The sequence below is a fragment of the Chiloscyllium plagiosum genome, unplaced genomic scaffold (assembly GCF_037043375.1).
Source record: "Chiloscyllium plagiosum isolate Xiang-an unplaced genomic scaffold, Cpla_swu_hap1 HiC_scaffold_31, whole genome shotgun sequence".
In the NCBI taxonomy this organism is placed as follows: Eukaryota; Metazoa; Chordata; class Chondrichthyes; order Orectolobiformes; family Hemiscylliidae; genus Chiloscyllium; species Chiloscyllium plagiosum.
In genome coordinates this window covers 13664262-13680641 of record NW_028270169.1, presented here as the reverse complement: position 1 = coordinate 13680641, position 16380 = coordinate 13664262, and the positions used below count along the sequence as shown (strand labels likewise).

General features: G+C 46.4%; 1 protein-coding gene across 19 annotated transcripts in view; it reads left to right on the top strand.

Annotated features, from left to right (window-relative positions):
* msi2b (musashi RNA-binding protein 2b) overlaps positions 1 to 16380 on the top strand; it is a 591732-nt gene that overhangs the window by 260224 nt on the left and 315128 nt on the right. For all 19 annotated transcript variants that reach the window (XM_087977257.1, XM_043718227.2, XM_087977258.1 and 16 more), the window contains exon 7: positions 7403 to 7451. In XM_087977257.1, coding sequence (XP_087833383.1) covers positions 7403 to 7451 — 49 coding nt within the window. The remainder of the gene's footprint in view (positions 1 to 7402; positions 7452 to 16380) is intronic.

The following is a 16380-nucleotide window of genomic DNA, read 5'->3' as shown; positions in this document are numbered from 1 at the left end:
TCGTTGTGCCAGGTCAAAGTGGATTCTTTCTGTGAGGTCACGGATCACCAAGTAGCGCTCTCACTGCCGTGCTGTAATGTTATCGGTTCAAGCCTTGCTCCAGAGTCTGGACTGAGGGAGGTGTTGTCTTGGCGGGTGGAAAGCAATCCCTTGGTACTTATAAAAGAGCTTAGACACATTCTGATACACCTCTCTGAGGCAAATGGGGCTTGAATCCAGACCTTCTAGTCCAGAGATGTGGGCACTAACACTGTGTGTCAAGATTCCAGTGACACATTTTAAAGACACCTGAGGAAGGGCTCTCTGCGTCAGTATTTAATAGGTTCTGTTAAGGGATGTTAAATACCTAGCCATTGAAGGTAACAAAATAAATAAGGCATTGATTTGTTAATTATACATTGATGTGAGGATTGTGGTATTGCAGTGGTAATGTCTCTACCTCTGGATCAGAAGATCCAAGTTCACGTCCTGTCTGGTTTGGAGGAGTGTAAGAACATCTTTGAATAGTTTGATTCGAAAATATGTAATTAAGGTACACTTGAAACTATTCATAGCTGGTAGACACTGCAGGTATATGGGCTTGGAGGTCTTCTGTTGTAATATACTGGATAATATTCACCTCCTAAACCAGTGTCAATGACAACATGTTATCTGCTGGTGGTAACTGAGACTGAATGTTTGCAATCTGCTGGCTGATCATCTGCGTTATCAAAGCCAGAATTCTGATCATCATGTGGTTGTTTGTCAGTTCTTGTTGTGCCCAAGCTGTACACTCTACACTCTGTTCTGGACCAGAGCAGACCCCCTCACAATATATTACCATAAGACATAGACCATAAGACATAGGAGCGGAAATAAGGCCATTTGGCCCATCGAGTCCACTCCGCAGCCTAGATCCTAACATTTTCTTATTTTAAATGTAAATATGAGGTGCTGTGTTCCAGATGCGATGTGACAGGTCAAACTACTTGACATTAAGCAAACCACAATTTATTCAACACTACAGTTAAAATACAACAAAACAAAGAGGAGTTTGAATAACTTAACTCTATTGGAAAACTTCACAGAATGATAGATTATTTTCCTACTAAACAGTAAGTGTTCCACTATAATAACATCCCATGAATGCATACTTGGCAAAAAGGCAAATTCAAAAAATACTTTGTTGCATATACAGTTCTCCAATCCAGGAGGAAAGAACATCGAAAGACAATTTGGAGAGACAGAGTGTAGCAGCAGGGAGGGATTCACTGCCTTCCAACCCTGCTGAGATCTCAGCAACAACTGCTGAAAGCGAACTAGAAGTCCTGGATCTGTGAGAGCTTAACCATACCCGCTCAGGCTGCTTCTATTGTCCCAGCTTTAGAAAAACCCAAGGCTTCGCAAATTGTTTATCTTCTCATAGACTGTTCGGCACCTGTCTCTCTAAAAGAAACCAGGACAAAACTCACCTCTTAAAATCACAACTCTGCATTTTTCTTCATTTCAATAATTGTTTTACTCGGTGTGAAGCACTTTGGGATTGCCTTTGGTTGTGAGAGGTGCTCTATCAATGCATTTTCTTTTCCTCCTGCCTTTCATCATAAATCTGGGAGGGGAACCCTGGCTGCGTGTCCGTGATATTTCTGCTTCGCCTCTGAGCTCTCTTCTATTCTGGAGGTCGTCTTCCTCCGTCAGTCCTAAAGCAGTTGGAACTTGGGTATGCTCTCCTTTCAGACTTGACTTTGTTTAAAGTTTAGTAATTGTACTGGAATTCTGGCACAATCTTATTCTAATTCACAGCTTCAGGTGCACTCTCAGGTGGTTTAAGAAGACAGTTCTCATTGGAGAGGTACATTACCTACAGGTCAAATTGTACGTGAATGGGACTGTAAGAGAACAGGACAGTTAAAATGGGGTATCATATTGTATGGGGTCTTACATGCAAATCATTTATAAAACTCCCAGCAGTGTAGTGTGACATCTTCAGTGTTAGTTGTGTGTGTTTTTTTAAACTTGCTGGTGAGACATGGCTGATATTTATTGCTCTCCAGAGCTGCTCTTTAGAAGATAGCATCCGCAGAAGATGAGCAGTTTCCTTGAAGTGACATGCTCAGGGTCCCTCACCCTTCTGTGGGATGTGGGATGACACCTAAAGGTCTTAGTTGGGCTTTGTGTCCTTATAGTGTCCCCTTCTCTGTGCCAGGAGGCTCAGATTCAACTCCCACCTCTCTAGATGTGTGTGAAAATAAAGAAAAGTCTGTAAGGCTCTCGGTCTCCATCTTACTGAGTCCTTTTGCAGCATAGCATACTGAGGGAAGTATGGTACAGTACAATAGAATGGCTTCGCTTGAGCCCAGGCACACAAGTGCCCATGATTGTAAATGGACCTTTGTCGGTACCTAACAATGTAATCAAAGTTCAGTGAATTCTTAAATCCTGAGTCCCACATTTCAAATGTAATGGGAGCTAACATAAATATCACAGCACATTAGAATGGTCATGTTCATAGAATCCCTGCAGTGCACATAGAGGCCATGCAGCCCGTCAAGTCACCACCAACCCTTTGAAGAGCATCACATCCAGACCCATTCCCTGTAACCCCGCATCTGCCATAGCTAACCCACCTAGCCTGCGCATCCATGGACACTGCAGGCAGTTTAGCATGGACAGTTCACCTAACCTGCACATCTTTGGACTGTGGGAGGAAACGGCCAGCACCTGCAGGAAACCCTTGCAGACATGAGGAGAACATGCAGACTCCAACAGTTGAATATATTCAGCCATCACATCAAAGAAGAATCATTTCCCAGGGCTTTGGGAGAGAAAGTTGTGAGCAGGACCTAAAGTCAGTGAGTGATTGATGATGCAGTTCCACTTGACATTGAGTTGGCGCTGCGTCTGCTCAGAGGCTTCTCCAGTCAACAGTACCTTTGTAGGGGAGGGGTGATTGTTAGCACCATCTGGGGCTCAACACTGTAAAACCACGCCAAGACAAAATAAGGCCTTCGTTATCTGTTCATTGGATGTGAGCTTTTCTGGCAAGGCCAGCACTAACTGCCCATCTCTGAACACCTTTGAGCACTCGGAGTGGAGCCCAACCCTGGCTGGCTGAGTAACACCAACAGCGTGGGTTCGATTCCTGTACTGGCTGAGCTCATCATGAAGATCCTGCCTTCTCAGAGTCTCCCCTTGCCTGAGGCTTGGTGGCTCTCAGATTAAACCAACCCCCAGGTCATCTTAGTCTCTAATGAGCACTCCGGGCTATGTCAACTACTGGGAGGCTTGAAGAGCCATTAAAAGTTAATCACATTGGTGTGGGGCCTGGAGTCACATAGAGGCCAGACTGGGTAAGGACGGCAGATTTCCTCTTGTGAGCAGCAGCTTCTTTTCCAATACTCTGGAGGTTAAATGATGGTTAGTCGTGAGAATTCTGTTCTATTCTCGTTTTATTAATGAACTGCAGCGAGATTCCTGCAGCCACCATGGGGGAGCTGCGTGTTGGTTACCAGCCCCGAAGTATTGCCTGTGTTGTTGTTGCTGATTTATGCCATAGCGTGTGTGCAGTGGACCTGCACCATTTCAGCGTCAAGTAGAGACCTCTGTAACCGTGAGGAAGAGGAGACGTTCAGTTTGAAACCAGTGACAGCTAATTTAATGAGAGATTCCTTTATCAGTTGACTTTGTTTATGACTGCAGTTCCCAAGATATGGCCTTTCAGTCTTCTGTCTGTCTGTATCTCCCTCAGCTTGCCACTTGTCATCAGGTCCCCCCGTCTCTCCAGAGGTCTGTTTCTTGCTTGATCCTGCCTGTTTGATTGTGCATATATCCCTGACTGATTTCTATTCCCGTGCACAGCCAATGTCATTGGTGTTCAGAGCTGGGTGTCTGAGCAGTTTTCCAACTAGCAAACTTCAATCGGCCATCTCCCCCTTACTTCTCCATCCCATTCCCCTCACCTTCCCAGCCCATCGATCCTTACTTATAGGATTTCTTTTCATTCCGGAAGGGATTTTCCGAAGTGGCTGCACGTTTCTGGCTGGGTGATCTGTAACAGAGGGTGGTGGGAATCTGGAATGTTCTGTCTGGGAGGGGATAGTTGAGGTGGGTAACCTCACAACCTGTAAGAAGTACATGGATGAACACTCAAAATGTCATAACATTGAAGGCTGTGGGCCAAGTGCTGGCAAATGGGGCTGGTGTAGGTTTAGTGTAGTTTTCTCAGTGTAGACTTGACGGGTCGAGGGGCCTTATCTGTGCCATATGATTCCATTCTGTAAAATGCTGGCCCCGCACACTCCAGGCAGCTGAACCCACCCAGGCTAACAGGAACTGACTGTGACAGGGGGATGGGAGGTCTACGTTTGCATTGGTTATAAATCAGAACTTTATAGTGTCGAGCAGGAGAGAGTGAGAGTCTCATCCCAGTACTGTGGGTCTACCTACAGCACGTGGACTGCAGTGGTTCAAGAAGGCACCACCTTCCCTAGGGCAACTAGGGATGGGCGATAAATGCTGGCCCCGCCAGTGACACTGAATAAATGGAATAAGTCGCTGTGTATCAGATTGGCATTAGTATGGGAAAGAGGGGGATGGGGTGTTTGGTAGGGATGTGCTGGGGACCAGCACCTGACCTCTAGATGGAGACTTTGGGATGTTTCTGATGTGAAGTTTGGCAAAGTAGACCTGCATTTCTTGTCGATCAAGTTTCACATTAGCCAGGGGCTTGGGGGGAGCAGGGGGAGGTGGTGAAGGTTTGTGTTGACGCTGGCGAAGCTGCCTCCTGTTTGATAATGTCAGGCTCAGTAAGGATAGAGTTGGCTGGAGAATAGTCCGCTTAATCCACCCTGGTTATTGACAGCTCAGGAACCTGGGACAGGATTCGGAAGATGACGGTAGACAGTGGGATGCAGACAGCAGCTGACACGCTTGGACTGCAGGTGTGCGCCTGGGATTAGGCATTTGGCAATCCATTATTGCCTCGGTCAGTCAGCAGTAAGATACAGCATTTCAAGATAAAATAGGATTCAGGTTGCAAACCATTGAAGTGAATAGAAATTGAGTTGTTATTTTGCAGTGAGGCTCACAGAAAGAATTGGATTTTTTTTTGTATTGAAAGGTATTCTGTGTTAGTTTAAATAAGAGAACCTGCGACTGAACTGTAGTTGGAATTTGACATGTGATATGTGCACTTGCCTTTTTTGTCAAGCGTCCTCATTTGGGCTGGAGTCCGTGAGCACCTGCTACCCTCTTGCTGTAAGTGACCATTCCTTGAGGATGTGTCTATACCGTGAGGGTGCATATATCATCTTCGAACATAGAGCATTACAGTGCAGTACAGGCCCTTCGGCCCTCAATGTTGCGCCGAACTGTGGAACCAATCTGAAGCCCATCTAAACTACACTATTGCATTCTCATCCATATGTTTGTCCAGTGACCATTTAAATGTCCACTACTGTTGCAGGCAGTGCACTCCATGCCCCCACTACTCTCTGAGTAGAGAACCTACCTCTGATATCTGTCCTATATCTATCACCCCTCAGTTTAAAGCTATGTCTCCTCGTGCTATCCACCTCCCAGTAGGGAACAATGTGGAACAGTTGGTTAGATGGATTGACTTGCCCTAACCTGAAACAGCGAGGCTAGGTAAAGCTCCTTTGCCCTCCCCATTCCTTTACACGCACTCCCACGCAAATCCCAAATTAAACCCACCAACTCAAGCCGGGAAGCCTGGCTTCCTCCCAGGCTTGACGTTGTGAAGTCTCCATCATCCCAGAGGACCATAGGGCTGCTCTCTCGTCAGAGAGAAACAAAACCGGTGGGGAGATTAAGCTGAGGGACACCTCGCCTCAGGTAAGGGGTGAGTTTGAGAAGGTGGGACCTCAACTGGAACCCTCACTGTTGGAGTCGCTCTGCATCGCAAACCAGCTGTCCAGCCAACTGAGCTAACCGACTGTGCAGCTACATCGGCCAGATGAATTCCATCCAGTTTTCATGGGTTTGACTGGGAAGGCTGCAGAACAGGACAATGGCTGATCAGTGGATGCACAGCCTTTTCGCTGGGAACACCGTCTATGCTTCTTAGTTATCACCAGTTTGGATTCCATCTTGAGCAACTTGGATTAATCCATTTGACTAGACACACATGCGCATGCAGAGCACAAACTAGACCCCATCAATGTAAGGTAGTCACTAAGAATCGAAGAGAGGATACAAAAGGAACCTCTTTCAGCAAAGAATGGTGAGAATGTGGAACTTGCTGTCACTAGATTCATGGATAATTGAGAAGGGAGCTTTGTGTTTACTGAAGCTGTTACATGAAGAGGGGATGGAGGCCACTCAAGAGGAACACAAGTGCTGGCATGGATTGGTTGGACAGGGTGAGCTGTTTCTATGCTGTAGAACCTCTGTAGTTCTGTACAACCACATAAAGATTGTGCTTTTCCTGTGCGGAGACAATTCAAGACATTTCCTCTCGGTTAGCCATAAGAACCTTCATTCTTCCCCTTCCTCCTGCTGTGCTTTGACAGTGGTGTCATCTGGCTCACCTATGCCTGATATAAAAGGAGGTTTGAGCTGTCCGTCATGCAGGAACAGGACAGATGCGTATTCTCTTGCGTCACTCGGGAAATAGTTGCCCTTCCACCCAAAACCCCGACTGATTAAATTGAGCAGAACTTATAGAGAACGTTGCGTGTGCGCCGAAACCTGTCAGTTATACTCACTGACATTACAGGGTCAGAGAGGGCTGGCTTCTCCATACAATGGAGGGAGAGCTCTACTGCTCCATAACACACTGAGCAATTTATGGAGCTGTGTCACTCACTGAAAGTCCTGGGTAAAATCTGCCTCTGTTGGCAAGTCATTGGCTATTTTCCAAGGTAGTGGGGAGCTAGAGGAATAAGAAATATAATTGTTATAGAGATAACAAGCCCTGTCAAGGCTGTAAAACATTCCCCCTTATTTAGAGCTCTAATGTTCACCTTGATGAAATTTTGTTCAAGTAAAGAATCCATCATTGAAGATTGTGCAGTTAGTTTGGTGACCGAATTGAAAAACACTGGGAATATTCACCACAGATGCTGCTAGACCAGCTGAACTTTTCCAGCAATTTCTGGTTTTGTTTCTGATTTACAGCATCTGCAGCTCTTCCAGCTTTTATTTGGAATAATTGTTGTTTTATTTTAGTTGTTGAATTGGGTTGGGGTTGTTATCGGTGCTGCAGGGTAGCCAACTTTGTGGGACAGTCCGGGTGTGAAGCAACAAACAATTCTGTAGCCATCAACACAAGACTGTTATGCGATTCTGTGATGGCTTACAAAGTTGCCCGTGAACTAGCCACTTATTTGTTTGAGTACTGAATCTTCTGACATTGTACATTATTGCACATGGATCTAACCTGAGGTGCTTTTGTGTCTTGCAGGTAGAAGATGCCATGCTAATGTTTGATAAGACAACTAACAGACATCGAGGTAGGTGAAAGCTTCCAGAACTAAGCCTGAGATTGGTTACAGGTGAACCCAGAGCCCATCTTGTGTTACAGCAGGGTGACATGTGGCCATTCGCTGCAGTCTGACTGGGTGCGAGTCTTTAATATTGAGCATCTTGCCTTCAATTATCCCCCTTAAAATAATGTCAGCATGCTACATACTGTAGGCCTGAAACTCAATATGTGAAGCCAACTTTGTTGCAGAGGTTTTTAGAGATAGGTCAGCAGAGTTACAGAGTGCTGGGTGTGGGCAGCTTTCTAAATGAACTTTGCTAACTCCGATGCCAACTAGACAGCTGCAGAGTGGCACAAGTTCTAGTTCTAGTCCAGAGTCTATCATGAATAAAGCAGCTTGTGCTAACCACTGAGCCAACATGTCTCGTGAAAGAAAAAGAATAAGTACTGAAGAGAAAATTAAATCTGTGATTAGCACAAAAAGTTTCTTCAGAGTTCCTCTGTACTTACAAGGATGGCATGATATGACTAAGGCAACATACTGTGAATGTTGGAAATCTGAAACAGACATGGAGAATGCTGGAGAAACTCAGCGACTGTGGAGAGAAAAACACAGTTAATATTTTGAGTCCAGTATGACTTTTTCAGTACCTTTCACACATTTGGATAAGTACATGAATGGGAAAGATTTAGAGGGTTATGAGCCAAATGCATGAAAGTGAGACTAATTTCATTCTTTAGTAATGGAGAGGCCCACGCTGATGTTCTGGGAATGTGGGTTAAAATCCCACCGTGGAAAGCTGGTAAAATTAAAATGTAACTAATAGCTTTGGAATTGAAAACTGGTGTTAGAAATGACGACCATGAAACTATTGTTGACTATTGGAAAATCCCATCTGATGTGCCATCAGGAAGGAAATGGGCCATTCTTCCATGGTCTTCCCTCAGAAATGGTGTTGCAGTCCACTTGGTTCAAGGGCAATTAGACATTGGGACCAAATGACGACCTTGCCAGCAACATCTACATCCTAAATTTAAAAAATAATTGTGTTTGAAACTGCTACCCATCTCAGAGCACAGGATCTCCTGCCCCCAGATCGGGGATCTGCTGCCTTCAGTACCCAGGATCTCCTGCCACCAAACTTTGGGATCTCCTTCACTTGATACCCAGGATCTGTTGCCCTCAAAGCCCTGGGTCTGCTTCCTTCAGAGTCCAGGATCTACTGCCTGAGCCTCTGGGATCTACTAAAAATCTTATGATCTTATCGAAGATGGTTATCTGAAACTTGCTGGTTTTAAAAATTTATTCTTTCACGAGACAGGCAGCATGTTGGCTCAGTGGTTAGCACTGCTGCCTCACAGCGCCAGGGACCTGGGTTCGATTCTAACCTGGGATGACGATCTGTGTGGAGTTTGCACATCCTCCCTGTGTCCACGTGGGTTTCCTTCCACAGTCAAAGGTTAGATGGATTGGATCCTGAGATCTGCTATCCCCCCCACCCACCCCGGAGCTTGGGATATGCTACTTTTAGAACGCAGGATCTGCTGCCTGAGCCTTTGGGATCTACTATGCTCGGAGCATGGGATCTACTCTGTACTCTGGGGCATTGTTGACAAAGGAGCCTGCCTTTTGATGGGGCTGCCTTGGTTAGTTTGACATGCCTCATCTGGAGCACTCTGTAAGAGTTCTGTGTTGCAAAGACAAGGCAGCAGACAATGCACAAAGTGGAGTTACAGAGATGATAGTGGAAATACCTGGTCTGGCCTAAATGTGACTCCAGACCTACAGCAATGTGGTTGACACTTAACTGCCCTCTGGGGTGGGTAATAAATGCCTAGCCAGTGACACCCACATCCCGCTAATGAGTTTTTTAAAAACTGTAGCTACAGAGAGGGCTTGAAACGATATGTTGGAGGACGGGTGGATTTGGTGGTGATTCACGTGAGGATGGATTTGCGATGTTAATGAGAGAGGATAAAGCAATAGAAAGGGTTGGGAAGGATGTAATAGTAGCCAGAGGATGGCAGGAAGGGACAGAGCATACAACCACACCAGTGCATCGGCAAGGAAGATCAGAGCATGGAAAAAAATGGTTAAACTAAGAGTGGGGGAGGGAGGCTGAGGCGAAGGGAGAGGGACAAGGAATACGCTGATGTTTAGGTCAAGAAGGATAACAGGCTTCTGTAGAGCACAGTCACTGGCGTGGATCTGTGATGTTGAATGATCTCTTCCTGTGGTCCTCCCAATGATTTTATTCAAGATCCACAGCAACTCTTGGATCACCAATTGGTTCTATCCCACCGGATCCCATTTGCTATCAAACCATTATACAGAGGAACCTCGATTATCTAATGGACTCCTGCGGGGAGTATTTCGTTCGGCTAACCAAATGCCAGGTATTTGAATGCCGGATAACATAGTTCACCCTAGCGTCGGGACCTTGCGATTTTGCTGGATAATCCGAGATTTGGATCATCAAATGCCAGATAATCGAGGTTCCTCTGTAAATTGTTTGCCTTTTTTGCTACTCAAGTAATAAAACTGTTTGTTAACTTGTCAACAACCATCTATGTAAATTATTGATTCATTGCCAACAACAAAATCATGGGCATTTTAACATTATAAACATTAATACTGCCTATTGAATAGCAGAGCAGGCCTGAGGGGTCGAATGGCCTGCTCCTATTCCTATTTCTTATGGCCTTATAGAAGTTGGTTATCTGAAACTTTCTAATTTTTAAAATGTAATCTTTCACGAGACAGGCAGCATGTTGGCTCAGTGGTTAGCACTGTTACCTCAGCACCAGGAACCCGGGTTTGATTCTAACCTGGGATGACGGTCTGTGTGGAGTTTGCACATCCTCCCTGTGTCCGTGTGGATTTCCTTCCATAGTCCAAAGGTTAGGCAGATTGGCCATGCTCGATTGCCCACAGTGTCTAGGGATGTGCAGGCTGGATGGGTTAGCGATTGGAAAGGCAGTGTGATTGGGTGGGATGCTCTTTGTTCTGTTTGAAGGCTCTCTTGTGCCTTTTCCATCTCTTCGTGCCATATTTGGATGAGGTTGATGAATTAGCTGAACGTTGACAAAAACTGCCAAAGGGTAGTGACCCAAGCCTGGCCTCAGACCCCCACTTCACCAACCTCCCTTTCCTCAGAACCTCATTACGACATCTCAAGGCCGCTGTTTTGTAAATCAGGGAATTACATTAAAACATGACACAGTTGGAGATGTCAAGATTAGGTCACTTACAGATTTGATTATTTACAGTGTGGAAGCAGGCCCTTCGGCCCAACAAGTCCACACCGACCCGCCGAAGCGCAACCCACCCAGTCCCATTCCCCCTACATTTTACCCCTTCATCTAACACTACGGGCAATTTAGATGTCCAATTCACCTAACCTGCACATTTTTGGACTGTGGGAGGAAACCGGAGCACCCAGAGAAAACCCACGCAGAAAAGGGGAGAATGTGCAAACTCCACACAGAGAGTCGCCTGAGGCGGGAATTGAACCCGGGTCTCTGGCGCTGTGAGGCTTTGACAAAGGGTCAGTTAGACTCGAAACGTCAGCTCTTTTCTCTCCTTACAGATGCTGCCAGACCTGCTGAGATTTTCCAGCATTTTCTCTTTTTGGTTTCAGATTCCAGCATCCGCAGAAATTTGCTTTTATTTTGGCTAGATTAGCACATTGTGTGGCTATCCGTGAGCAGTTTTGGACCCTGTATCTAAGGAAGGATGTGCTGGCAGTTCACAAGAATGATCCTGGGGTTGAAGGCCTTGTTGCATGAGGAGTGGTTGAGGACTGTGGGTCTGTACTCGGAGTTTAGAAGGAGTGTAATCTGAGTGAAAGCTATAGAATACTCGGATAGAGAAGATGTGGAGAAATTGTTTCTACTTCTGGAAATACTAGGACCCTCAGAGTAAAGTGATGACCCTTTAGAACTGAGATGAAGAGGAATTTCTTCAACTTTCAGAGGGTGGTGTCTCTGTGGAACTCAATGTTGCAAAAGGCTGTGGAGGCCAAGTCATTGAGTGTATTTAAGACAGAGGGAGATAAGTCTGTATTAGTAAGGGGATCAACAGTTATGGGGAGAAGACAGGAAGATGGGGTTGAGGCACATCAGCCATGATCAAATGGTGGTGCAGACCTGATGGGCTGAATGGCCTAATTCTGCTGTTATTTCTTATAGTCTTAAGGTCTCCTTCCTGCAGTGTTTGTCCCAACGAACTGAATAATCTCAAGTTACAACTGTGCATCAGATGATAACAGTGGCAGCATCAAAACTTTCCCCTCCCCCCTCTTCCACACTCTTGAAAGGCTTGACTTCACCACCCCCAACTCATTGTGAATGCAACATTGGGAGCCTTTCACAAGAGCGTTTGGTACCAAGAATGATGCCTCATATGATGCTTAAATTGACACCACCAATCGACACCATATAAACTTGGCTCGCACAGTTTAGTAGATAAATTCTGTCCCTTTATTTTTGGTCGCTGCTTAATGGAACAACATTATCATACCATTCTGACAGAGGAAGAGCTACTTAAAATGTGGGAATCAAGTGGCAGTGATTTGGCGTTAATATCTGTTTAGTCAGAAGAGCTAGCTAAAGTGGTGCAACTGGGAATAACCTAGGCCAAGTTTGGCACTTGAAAATGCCCGCAGAGCTTAGTCATGCTATCAAGTGGTGGTTTTTGTGGGCACTGTATGATGCATTTCTCTTAAGTTTACATTAATTAGGCTAAAAGGGAATAAGCAATTGCCCAGGTTAAAAAAAAGTGTTTGAGCCCATTTCCTGATACTCAAAGATGAGAAGCAGAGAGTTTGCACTGTCAGATTGGTTGTTTATCTGGATTGAATCTGATATAAGGAGTTGGTACAGACGGTGAAATTGCGTGTTAAAATCTATTCTGGAATAATCACAGAATTGTTACAGCACAGGACCAGGCCATTCAGCCCATCCTGTCGGCACCGGCTTTCCGAATGACCAATTTACTGTGTGCCCTCTCCCTGTCAACTTGCACGTTCTTCCTTTCCAGAAAACACTCCCAAGGTCAGGCAGCTTCCGAGGAGCAGGAGAATTGGTGTTTTCAGGATGAAGGGCTTGTGCCCAAAACATTGATTCTCCTGCTCTGCGGATGCTGCCTGACCTTTTCCAGCACCACACTCTCGACTCTGATCTCCAGCATCTGCAGTCCTCACTTTCTCCCGGAAAACACTCCCAAGTGCTATTTGAGAGCTTTGATTGAATCCGCCTCTGTCACATCCTCAGGCAGGTCATTCCAGATATTAACTGTGCAAAGCTGATTTCCTTCATGAAACCCTTGCTTCTTTTGTCATTACTTTAAGCCTGTTCCCTCCCACTCTCAGTCCTTTCATGAGTTGGAAAGGTTCCTGTTATTGAATCTCCTCTCAGCTTTCTCTTTTCCAAGGAAGACAGTCCAACCTTCCACAACCTCAGAATAAATCGAAGTGTTTTACAGTCAGTGAAGGTCCTGTTTTTAAAATGTAATTACTGGAGCGATTTAGGAAATGCTGCAGCCAATTTGCATACAGGCTCCCACACAAGGTGATTGTGGCCAGATGATCAGGTTTCTGAGAAGTTGATTGAGAAGCCAGGAGAACACCCCTGGAGAAACTCAGCAGGTCTGACCACATCTGTGGAGAGAGAAACAGAGCTCACCTTTCAAGCCCAGATAGTTCTTCTTCCGAACTCCTCTGTCCTTTCTGTGCCATGCTTCCACAGGATCATTGATGTTCACCCGGGAGAGTAGACAGATTTAACCTCTCGTAGGGAAAGGGGCTTTAAGGATGGGGATGTTTTCATGTGTTAATGCCGGTTGCTTGTAGACAGGTTTGCTTATTCAGGAGATTCAATATTGAATCAGTAACAGGTTTAATCAATGAGTTGGCTGCAGTTGAACCCAAGGTCAGTGATTAGGGATCTTGATGCCAAGATGTGAAAAGTGAGAGATGTGACTCAGCTTGACAATGTCGTCGTGAGTCAAGAAGGCTGGTACCTTCTTAAAGAAAAACACTTCCATTGCATTTTGCATTTATCTCCTGCCTATGTGTTGTTAGCTTCTGTACAGCAGAGCACCACGTTCTCTGTCACTGTCCTGGTCGCAGTGTGGACCTCACAGGCTTCTGTGTGGTGTCTGGATCCAGAAGCCAGTGCATCTGGGCACCAGTTGTCGTGCACAGGACACAGTGACTTAAAGGAAACAGTGATGCGCTTTAATACACAGAGACTCCCGTAGTTAGCTCCCTCTTACCATCTAATTGATGAAAAGTAGAAAATAGTAGAAATTCACAATGGGTCTGGCAGCGTCTGTGGAGAGATAGTGAGTCAACGTTTCAGGGAGCAGTCAACAACTCAATTCGCAGGCCCCTGCTGCTTGTCATGAGCTTGAGGACATGCTAAATTTGACATCTGAATTGTGACAGAAGGTAAATGTGACATTATATGCCAGATTTAAAAAAAAAACATTAATTGGCTGCATTTGCTTGCAAAATGAATGTCCCATACAGTCACAAACAGAAACAGCATGTTCCAAACCAGTGCTGACATTTCAGATGATTGAAATGCAGATTAGAGATTGTTTTGCATTTAAACAATATCATTTTATTTTTAGAATATGTTTGATAGCCCGCAGAAGCAGAACTGGCTGAGGTAATTTTGCCATCCATTTTACAAAGGGAAACCTCACTTTGAGCAGAGAAGGAGCAGGCTATAATCAGCCTGCTGTATTATTAAATATAGTCATTTTCCAACTTTGTACTCCCAGAGCAAGAGCTTTGTACATGTGGGAGCACTTGTTGGCAAAAATGATGTAGAGGTTAGTTTTTCCAGTTTGAGTTGATGGCTGTTACATTACAGGATCAAAACTAGAGTTTGGGTTCAGGCATTATCTAAAACTTCGAAATCGACGTTTCGGGCAAAAGCCCTTCATCAGGAATAAAGGCAGAGAGCCTGAAGCGTGGAGAGATAAGCTAGAGGAGGGTGGGGTGGGGAGAGAGTAGCATAGAGTACAATGGGTGAGTGGGGGAGGGGATGAAGGTGATAGGTCAGGGAGGAGAGGGTGGAGTGGATAGGTGGAAAAGGAGATAGGCAGGTAGGACAAGTCCGGACAAGTCATGGGGACAGTGCCGAGCTGGAAGTTTAGAACTAGGGTGAGGTGGGGGAAGGGGAAATGAGGAAACTGTTGAAGTCCACATTGATGCCCCGGGGTTGAAGTGTTCCGAGGCAGAAGATGATGCGTTCTTCCTCCAGGCGTCTGGTGGTGAGGGAGCGGCGGTGAAGGAGGCCCAGGACCTCCATGTCCTCGGCAGAGTGGGAGGGAGAGTTGAAATGTTGGGCCACGGAGCGGTGTGGTTGATTGATGCGGGTGTCCCGGAGATGCTCCCTAAAGCGCTCTGCTAGGAGGCGCCCAGTCTCCCTAATGTAGAGGAGACCGCATTGGGAGCAACGGATACAATAAATGATATTAGTGGATGTGCAAGTAAAACTTTGATGGATGTGGAAGGCTTCTTTAGGGCCTTGGATAGGGGTGAGGGAGGAGGTGTGGGCACAAGTTTTACAGTTCCTGCGGTGGCAGGGGAAAGTGCCAGGATGGGAGGGTGGGTTGTAGGGTGGCGTGGACCTGACCAGGTAGTCACGGAGGGAACGGCCTTTGCGGAAGGTGGAAAGGGGTGGGGAGGGAAATATATCCCTGGTGGTGGAGTCTGTTTGGAGGTGGCGGAAATGTCGGTGGATGATTTGGTTTATGCGAAGGTTGGTAGGGTGGAAGGTGAGCACCAGGGGCGTTCTGTCCTTGTTACGGTTGGAGGGGTGGGGTCTGAGGGCGGAGGTGCAGGATGTAGACGAGATGCGTTGGAGGGCATCTTTAATCACGTGGGAAGGGAAATTGCGGTCTCTAAAGAAAGAGTCCATCTGGTGTGTTCTGTGGTGGAACTGGTCCTCCTGGGAGCAGATACGGCGGAGGCGGAGGAATTGGGAATACGGGATGGCATTTTTGCAAGAGGTAGGGTGGGAAGAGGTGTAATCCAAGTAGCTGTGGGAGTCGGTGGGTTTGTAAAAAATGTCAGTGTCAAGTCGGTCGTCATTAATGGAGATGGAGAGGTCCAGGAAGGGGAGGGAGGTGTCAGAGATGGTCCAGGTAAATTTAAGGTCAGGGTGGAATGTGTTGGTGAAGTTGATGAATTGCTCAACCTCCTCGCGGGAGCACGAGGTGGCGCCAATGCAGTCATCAATGTAGCAGAGGAAGAGGTGGGGAGTGCTGCCGGTGTAATTACAGAAGATCAACTGCTCTACGTAGCCAACAAATAGACAGGCATAGCTGGGGCCCATACGTGTGCCCATGGCTACCCCTTTGGTCTGGAGGAAGTGAGAGGATTCAAAGGAGAAATTGTTAAGGGTGAGGACCAGTTCGGCCAAACGAATGAGAGTGTCGGTGGAAGGGTACTGTTGGAGACGTCTGGAGAGGAAAAAACGGAGGGCTTGGAGGCCATGGTCATGGTGGATGGAGGTGTAGAGGGATTGGATATCCATGGTGAAGATGAGGCGTTGGGGGCCGGGGAAACGGAAGTCTTGGAGGAGGTGGAGGGCGTGGGTGGTGTCTCGAATGCTCCTTCACCGCCGCTCCCTCACCACCAGACGCCTGGAGGAAGAACGCCTCATCTTCCGCCTCGGAACACTTCAACCCCGGGGCATCAATGTGGACTTCAACAGTTTCCTCATTTCCCCTTCCCCCACCTCACCCTAGTTCTAAACTTCCAGCTCAGCATGTCCCCATGATTTGTCCGGACTTGTCCTACCTGCCTATCTCCTTTTCCACCTATCCACTCCACTCTCTCCTCCCTGACCTATCACCTTCATCCCCTCCCCCACTCACCTATTGTACTCTATGCTACTTTCTCCCCACCCCCACCCTCCTCTAGCTTATCTCTCCACGC